Raw genomic sequence first — 8,959 nt, 5'->3', positions numbered from 1 at the left:
ACCGTTGATTTAAATTAGTTCAGGTCGAAAATTCTTGCAAGGAGGGAAATACCCCGAGGACTGGCCAGGCTGTTCTGGTTGAGAGGGCACAGAAACACGCCCCGAGTTACCCCTCTTTTGTTACAACCTGGTTACCACAGCCCTACGCGCTTTCTGTGACCAGTATTTCCCAGCAGCTGAAGGATTTGCCTGCTCCACCCTCTGCGGAGATGCCCAGATTCAGCTGTGACGTTTTCCCATGAAAACTAAACATTCCCCTACAGCCAGGCTGGGGAAGGGTAAAAGCCTGGGAACTAAAGGCAAGTTTTTTAAAGCTAAAAAGAAAAGATAAACTTGTCCATCAGCGTATCAACCACAGCTCCAAGCTGAAAGGCAAGATAAACACCTGGTATTTCTTTTTAGGACATAAGATAGTATTCCTCTGTCACAGAATTCATTCCTCGCTCTCAGTTCAACGGTGAAGCCTCAGGGCTATTTGGGTCATTTCGAAAGGGAACATTGTGCTTCAACAGCGATACCCCTTTTTCACCGTGGTCCTTACAGCTGCCAGCACCGCACGACGAGATTCTGCCAACTTTGCATCTGTCAGAAAGCGAGTGACAATCGGACCAAGGAGAGCACGAACCATGCACACAGCAGGGGAAAGCAAGGAAAACACTGTGCAGGCATGTAAACGAAGATGGGTGTCAGCTGCGTGACAGAAACGGGAGTTTTGTCTGTGGTTTTACCAGGGGACACCTCTCCAACCCTGTCCGTCCTTTTAGTGCACATTTTCTTGCTTGAAATTTTTTTCTCCCAAAGTCCAATTTGCACAAGCAGTAATATTTGTCACGGGTTTGCCTGCCAGCTTGGTGGCAGACCTGGGTTTGGTGGCTTACATTTTTTCTGATTTTTAATGCCCAATGTCTGTTTTCAGGGAAAAACCTAGTAAGGAAATACATTGTTTTACATCTATTCCAAAATCCTGGACACATCAGAAAAGCTCTGTTTGCTAGGGAAGGATCTGGAATTGAGCAAAGAGGAGGATCTGCAGAAGATACCTGCTCCTTCACGGCAAGAGGAGCGAGAGAGAACCCTGACTGGGATGAAGAGGCAATGCCAGCACCTTCACCAGAACCAAGGTTTCCACTCCCGTAACCCTGACAGGCCTGGAGAAGCAAACACACGTTTTAGTATTACGCGTATCTCAAAGGCCAACTCAAAGTAATCAGACTTGCACTAATTGTTACGGTGATATTTCTTCACTAATGAGAACAAGCTTTTGCGGTATGAAAAAAACCCACAACATTAAACGCAGGAAGATTTATGTGCTTCAGCTCACTTAAGAATTCCGCAACATTTTTCAGCTTCAAAGCAGTTTGACGACGTTAACTAACGACTCCTTCCAGCAAGGCTGCAGGACAAACAGGTATTTCTGCGGCAATGTGAAAAAGGAGACGTTGCCATCCCTCGGCAGCGCGGGGAACCGGGACGGGAGCCAGCGCCAGAACACAGGAGCTTTTGGGCTGCCAATTCTGCCTGGTCAGGCCACGCCTCTCCCCTACATGTTAAACAATAAACACAGAGCCAGAGGCAGAACCCTCATTAAACCAGCAACGCGAGGCAGCGAGTCGGTCCTTCACTTTGAGCCATTACAGCTTGAAATGATTTAATTGTCGAGAAGAACCTTCATTTGTCTTGGTCCAAAAGCACGCTCTGAGGAGACGACACGTTTAACAGGTTCAGTACCACTAATTCACACAGTGCTGCTTTACGAGGTCACACAGCAGAGGGACTGAGGCACAGAACTGCCGCAAACCAAGCCCGAGTCTCGTACGCACCAGTGCCTTTATTCAAAGACATCACCACCTCAGAGGCTCCTTCAGGATCTCCAGTTCGCACAGCTGACGCCCACTGGTCTGTCAGCATGAACAGGTCACAAACTGGTCCTGCCAGCAGAAACCGCAGTCAGCCTCGCACGCTCCTGTGTCGAGGGAACCGGCTGCGTGGCGGTGTTCACTGCAGAGAACACAGCAGCTGTGGGCACGGAAGCACCTTTCGGCACAGCTGAAAAGCCTGGATTCTCATAGGACTGATGATTGACAACACCTAAGACTAAAGGTTTTGTTACAACAAAGAAAATAATCCCTTTTGCTGGAGGAGTCACATCTAGGAGTTAGTTTTAGGCCAGGATGTAGCAGGCTGTAGTGGAACTCTGTTCTGAAGGTATCCAGTCACCTTGAAAGCCAAATATTGAGTTACCACAATGGCCAACAGAAAAAATTAAAAGGCATCAGATGCCATTTTCAGGCAAAAGCAACTTAAAACCACCGACAGTTAAAATGTTACAGCCCTCGATGTATTCCAGGCCTCTGAAGGTGCAGGGAAGAGAAAACGGAGGGTGCTGGAGAGTGAGGGGAGGCTGCAGAGCGAGCGGTCCAGGCTGCAGGGATCACCGCAGTCCTCATCACAAGGAGTGAGGACCACCACCCCAGGAAAGGTTCGGTTTACGAGTACCCAAACTGACTTCCATGTGCAGAGGAAGAGAAGTGAACAGCTCACTACTTATATGTACAGGCTCCAACTCCTTCCGCCCTCATTTGAGTGGAAGAACAATTAAGTTACTGCAGGAGCATTTTCAGTTCATTGAAAAAGAGCAGCATCCCTCTATTTTCTGGTACCCTGCAGTCCACACAGGCTTTTTGCCTTCAGTCGAGCTTACGGGACTTGCCTGGGACACACAATACACGTCTCACTGTGAAATTCAGACAGCAAAGTGCACCAGAAGGGTGGGCTGAAGTTTCTTTCAAAAACCCCACAGCGCATCGGTCTCCCAGCTCTCACACCCCCTGTGCACTCTGCACTCCACACAGGCACGAACACGCTACTGCTGTCAGATTCAGTTACGCTTCAGGGAGACACAGGACAAACGCAACCAGCTGCTGGATTTTCAGTGAAATCTGCACTGGAACATTTTGGTGCCGGTTTGAGGCACTTGGCTGTGACTGCGGCGTCAGGAGAACACACAGCGTTTCCACTCACCAGAGAGCAGGGCTCTGGCTACCGATCTAGTAATGCTCCAACAGGCTTCTGCAGCCAGAATTTAAAAGATATTAAAAAAAGCCCAGAGAAGGAGTTGTGAGGTTTTAAAGTATTAACTTTATTAATAAATATACATCCATATGATGATGTAAATACAGATCATGAACACTACTCCATTCCCATACACATAATTGCACACGAGTAGCTCAAGTTCATGGACATAAAAACATACACAGTATCTAATCAGGCTTTTTACAGCAGAGGATGGGGTGCGGACACTAGTTACTGAACAGATTACTGCTTCCCCCAAAGTAAACCTGTGGACAAGCAAATGATGGAAGAGTAAAGTATCAGGAAGTGGTTCAAATTTCAGAATACAGATGCTTCTATCTGAAAAAAAAAAAAAAATCACAAGGAGGAAAGTCTAGTCTCTACTAAAGTCATAAATATATTTAAGCAGTGTTAAAATATATGCATTAAAATAGAGAAGAATAAACTTCTTTTGTGGTCAGAAATGAAGTCTGTAGTTCAAAGACTGATGATTGTTATCGACTGCTTTAACTGTCAACTCTAAAGATCGCGTCAAACATTCCTATACAAGTAACAAAGACCAGCAGAGTCACAGCTAATGAAACCATTGGACAAATGACTTTGCACTGCCCTGCTGCCTTTTAAAGCTCTTCAAACACGGGGGAGGGAGTTCAGTTCTCATCTGAGTTACTCTCTGTATCATAGTTCCAAGTGAATTCTTGTCACAGACACATCACTTTCCACTGACAAGGCTCAGCTTTGTCCTGACTGAACTCAGACAAAATGAAAATATATTCACTCAGAACAGAGATCTTTAATGGCTCCTGACACATAGTTATTTTGATTAAACGAAACCCAAGATATAAAGAACATTGCTTTAACAACAAAGCTGCTGATTTAAAAAATACTATCTTTGATATCAGCCAGCCACTTTTGATGGGATCTAGGTCTTTTTCTGCCAAAATACGGTGCTAGCATCTTGAATACGTCCAGTGCAAGACTTTATAGTAGCAAAATTATTTGGTTTTAAAGTGTAAGTAAATTTAATCAGAAACTGAATAGTAGTTACTATATGTATATTAAACCGTGAGTTTATATAGCATCATTAAGGAATAACTGCAAGCCAATACATTTCATTTATGTATAAATAAGACGTTAGAAACATTAGATAATTAAAAGAAATTATTAAAAAAGAAGCTTGACACGTAGCTCTTCGGAACAGTGTTAACACACAACAGAGACCCTAGCTTAGGAATAGCTGAATTATGACAGAGAATATAAAATAAGCAAGTCACCTTACAAGTAATGTTTTCATACTATGGGGGGAAAAGGCCAGTTTTCCCACTGGTACTAATAAAGTTTAGGCATTTACATGCTGTTTCAGTGTTTCTCATGGAAAGAAAAGTGTTGAAAAAAGCACAATGTATTCTGCAGATTATACATAGGAAAAGCAGAAGTAGTTGAAAATTCCATTTCTAGTTCACCTTAAATCTCTGAACTTCTTTCTTCCCCTCACTGCATGGCCTCAGTAAACTCTAGTCAGATATAAACTAAACTGGAATTTGGAGATGCCCAGGAGTGCCCTTCTGTCTCCTTGCTAAATCTAGAGTGCTGAGCAGCCCCTCACAGACTCGCCAAACACTTCTCTACTTTATGCTCATTGCTTCGCAATTGACAACATTAATTGGTTTTTACTGGGATTATATTCCACCTGATAGAATTAATAAACTCTGTCGTCAACAGCAATTGCTTAGATGATTGCATTGCTATACAAAATCCATTACACTAGCAGAACAGCAACACATCCGTGTCATCTCCCGACACAGCACCGCACCATCCAAGAGATGCAAAGGCGAGGAGTGAGCAGGAGCCAGCAGGATAAACAGGAGGAGGTAAGAGGTGGAGTTTCTCCAAGGTGACAACGGTGACATGCAACAGGGTCCTTGCCAACGCGGTGTGACACTCCTGCGGTGTGACATTCAGCTGCAGGGGACTGCTTTCCCAGCGGAGTCTGGGGGAGAGCTCAGAACAGTCTGGTGTTGGAAAAACATCTGATTATAAAGAGCCAATACAACGTGGATCCTGAGGGTGAATGAACTCCCGTTCAGAAGGTACATCGTTCTGAGAAGGACTTGCGAGTCTGCTGAGGAACAGAACGTCTAACTGGATTTCATAGCTTCAGCACGAAGAAACCATTGTTTAGTAGCAGTTTAGCTGCCATTAGTTCATCTACTGCCTACGGAGCCATCCAGTAGGGTTGAGGTTCATTGTCTTAGTTGCCAGTGCACACACAGTTCCCCCAAACCAACTCAACACACCTATCGTAACGCACAGCACAGAGTCCAGCGCAATATGTGTTAGGCATCACTGGAACACCTGAAGGCTTGCTGCTTTTTTCCTGATAAAAAAGGTATGAAACATGACATCTGTTTCTTGTCATCACTGAAATCAAGAGTTCTCATCAAAATGACAGCAGGCCAGAACAGCATTTGCATTAACAAAAATTATCAGTGTCATGACTCATTCAGCACAGGCTCAATTCACCCCCATTTTTATGCTCTCCCAAACCTGCAAACTCTGTATTTTCCCCCTCCCCAGCTATAGGAAGCTACCAATTTATTATAATGTCATATTATATGTGAAACAACTTCAGTGTAAACTTTTTTCCAGATTCAAAAAAAAGCTTTCATTCCAGTAAAATAAATTTAGAACAAACAATATGCAATGCTGAGGACTGATTTTTTCAAAGTGTAGATTAAAGAATTTTACACCCACTCTCACACACTCTCTCACACTTAAAGAAAGATTAAACACGCCCAGCTGAAAAACAGAACATTTCTTTTGAAAGGAGGGAAGGGTTTAGCTTGAGCCAAGAAAGGTACTTCTAGTTGAGCACCACCATGCTTATCCAGCTTGCATGCATAGAAGAATTGCTCTGTATCCGGTCTAGCAGGGCAGTAAACTGCATCCTGATTGCACCAGCTCTAGAGTTTGCTTTTATAAATCATCAAAACTACGTCCTTTGGTAGAGAGATCGGCTTCTATAACTTAAATAGAAGTGTCAAGCAATGAAATAACTATATTTCCTGGAATGTCTGACAAAACTAAGTCTGAACACTTGGCAACAGTGTCTATTGAAAAAGTTTAATTTGTAAACATTATAGATTAATACTTTAAAAGCTATTAAACTGTTGCCACCTAAGCACAGATTTTAAAGGCAAAAACCAGTGTAAATAGCTATTTACAGATTTAATACTAACCGTGTAACTAGAATGAGCAGTACTTCATTTCTTAGAAAATATTTCAAAGAGTTATTTGGGGTTTGGTAGAGGAACTATTAGGCATTTCAAAACGACATGGCAGAATCCTGTAACAGCAGAACTGAAAGCACAGCTATCACCTCAATGCAAATCAGCTTGTCTTAATAAGGCGCTGTGAAGCTGTAACGTGCTGTACAAACGCTCAGTTTTCCTTAATATTTTCAAAAATATTCTTGGAGCATTAGTTGAAATTTATTTAATGCTACAGTTCCAGAAACAAAAGTCACCTGATATCAGCACTTTAAAAAAAGGCTGGGTTTTTTTGTTTGTTTGTTAAGTTTTTCAGTATTTATTTGAGGTCTGTAGAAGCTCCTGCAGAAGCAGAAATTGTAGCTTACTGCTTGCTTTGTCCAGTTTTCTTATCAAGTAAGAACTCCTCTGGCTAAGTTCCTCGCTGTGGGACAGGCCACATCATGAAGCAACAGCCAGCTAATTCTCTCTTCCTTACTTCAGTTATTTAATGTATAAACCACACAACTAGATTTACCAGAAATTGAACGTAAAACTAGGAACATGGACACTACGTAAGTATTGACACCAAGGCATCACTTCAGACTTTCTCATCAATTCTGATTTAAAACCAACAAACCCCCAATGCCTTCTCAACACCGCTTGAGAAGTTACTGGATTGCACCTGTAGGTATGGCATTATTGGAATAAAAATAAAATCTAGAAACTCAGACTTAAGCAAACACAACAAAATGCAAGGAACATGCCAAACTCAGAGGAAAGCAGATTAGTAAGGAGTTACTAGTTCCCTCCTTTCATTCGTTAGGCTGTTTGATTTTGCTGCTGGTTTCACCAGCAGTGTGTACTCCTCTGTTATGCACCATGGGGTAGGGAAAAGCTGCACTGCCACAAGTATAACTTAGATTTGCAAGCCGTGATAGAGCTTTAATGCTACCTGGAGGTCTGCCTGGGCTGACTTTGTATCCTGCTGCTTTAGTTGTACCCAAGGGTCTGCCTGGACTTGTCTTAAATCCAGCTGCTTTGGTGGTCCCCAGGGGTCGACCTGTGCTGGTGCGGTACCCTGCGGATTTTGTGGTCCCTGATGGCCTTCCGCGTTTACCAGAGCGGTTGAGGTTTTTCTTTTTCTTTAGTTCGTCTTTTGTCTCTATATTCCTGCCACTCGTGGTCTGCAAGTGCGACTCGGTCAGCGCGTCTTGTCTCTGGCAGGCGATGGGTTTGTGGCTGACCGCGTGGCCGTATTTGCTTTGCTGCGTGGCGTACAAGTCAAACTGATCAGCAGATCTCACGTTGTCTTCGTTAAGGCAAGAGCTCTTGCCGGTCCCACAGAAAGCTGCATTACTGCTGGCAACAGGGTGCATCATTTTCTACTAAAAATAAGAGAGACAAATATGTATCAATAGACAGTAACACTGCAGCGTTTCTCAAGCAACAATCTTTCAAAAGCTACCCCTAGTTCTTACAATTAGTCTGAACTGCTTTGTTGGTGTTCAGTAAACAATACTGGTGTCAGTAAATTACTTTTTAAAATGGATTTTATTAAGCTTTCACTTGAGGTTTTGCACAGTTACCTTTACACATAACTAAGAATGACAATTTAAACCATGGTTTATTTGTATAGGTATAATTAGGGAAGACGTACGTTAAAGAACTGAACAAGAGCATTTCAGCAACCAAGATACAGTATCGGTTCACCCACCGCGATTGCAAAACCTTTCGAACTGAAGCTCATCTAAATTCTGGTAATGGCAACTCTGAGCTAACACCCTGGGGAAAAACAACTTGACTCCTGTTATAGGCGGGCGCGTGGTCACACACCTCCAAATATTCTGGAAAACAAACGTGGCCCCTCAAGGTCAGCGGCTGTTTCACACAGCCTGCTCTTTTCGCCAGACAAACCCCACTGGAGCTGGGCTCAGTTTACAGAGGTTTACTCGTTTAAGAGAGAACCAAAGACCTATTCTCAATCTTTTTTTACTATTAATGCTTCTAAATATCAACTGCAGAGATACTGCCTCCCATTTCTTAACAGTGGCAACACTGCAGGAAGCCAGCAAGGCACTCAAGGAAAAACACGGTATTTTCACCCATTCAATTATATTGGTTCTACAACTTAAACAAGCAGCAAATACCTTGTTTAAGATAATAATATTTAGCCATTTAGCAGAGGTTAAGCCAACCAATCTCTGGCACAGCAGAGTATTTCCGCACCTACAGTCATGTTTAGGACACCAAGTATTCCTTCCTGCGGTAGATTTCTCTAGCAGATAAGGTCTGGAAGATTTGTTGTATTTTCCCTGCAGTAGCTCTGTTTGATTACTGAATGAATTTGTCACTTATTAATGTCTGCTCCCAGGCACAGAGAAAGCTCACAGCAGAGATGGGCTGTTTACTGGGAGTGAATCCCCATGCCCTTTTCCTCTGGTTATGACAGATACATCCCCTGCTGTAACAGCAATTTACCTTGGCTTGCCAACTGCGCCTTACGGTGTATGCAGTACTCTTGTGCAAACAGATCGATATGGTTTTAAGTCAAATCGTGAAATTATGATAGCAAAATATAGTTTAAATATTAGGTAGTCCTAGCAGGGATTACAGAGTGCTGCGACTCTGGTGTGTTC

General features: G+C 43.1%; 1 protein-coding gene across 2 annotated transcripts in view; it reads right to left on the bottom strand.

The window, feature by feature from the left end:
• Window positions 1–4,996: 4,996 nt before the first annotated feature.
• The window catches only part of LOC104501637 (chromosome unknown open reading frame, human C5orf24), a 4,324-nt gene continuing 361 nt past the window's right edge, over window positions 4,997–8,959 (bottom strand). The window contains exons 1-2 of one of the 2 annotated variants that reach the window (XM_010145477.1): window positions 7,276–7,702; window positions 4,997–5,449 (exon numbers count right to left, since the gene is read on the bottom strand). In XM_010145477.1, the coding sequence (XP_010143779.1) occupies window positions 5,409–5,449; window positions 7,276–7,702 (468 nt within the window). In that variant the 3' untranslated portion in view covers window positions 4,997–5,408. Of the gene's footprint in view, window positions 5,450–6,774; window positions 7,706–8,959 lie in introns of those variants that run through there. The other variant, XM_010145476.1, reaches the window with a different exon arrangement.

This window comes from Buceros rhinoceros, unplaced genomic scaffold (genome assembly GCF_000710305.1).
Source record: "Buceros rhinoceros silvestris isolate BGI_N320 unplaced genomic scaffold, ASM71030v1 scaffold24921, whole genome shotgun sequence".
Taxonomy (NCBI): Eukaryota; Metazoa; Chordata; class Aves; order Bucerotiformes; family Bucerotidae; genus Buceros; species Buceros rhinoceros.
This window is presented reverse-complemented; position numbering and strand designations above follow the sequence as displayed.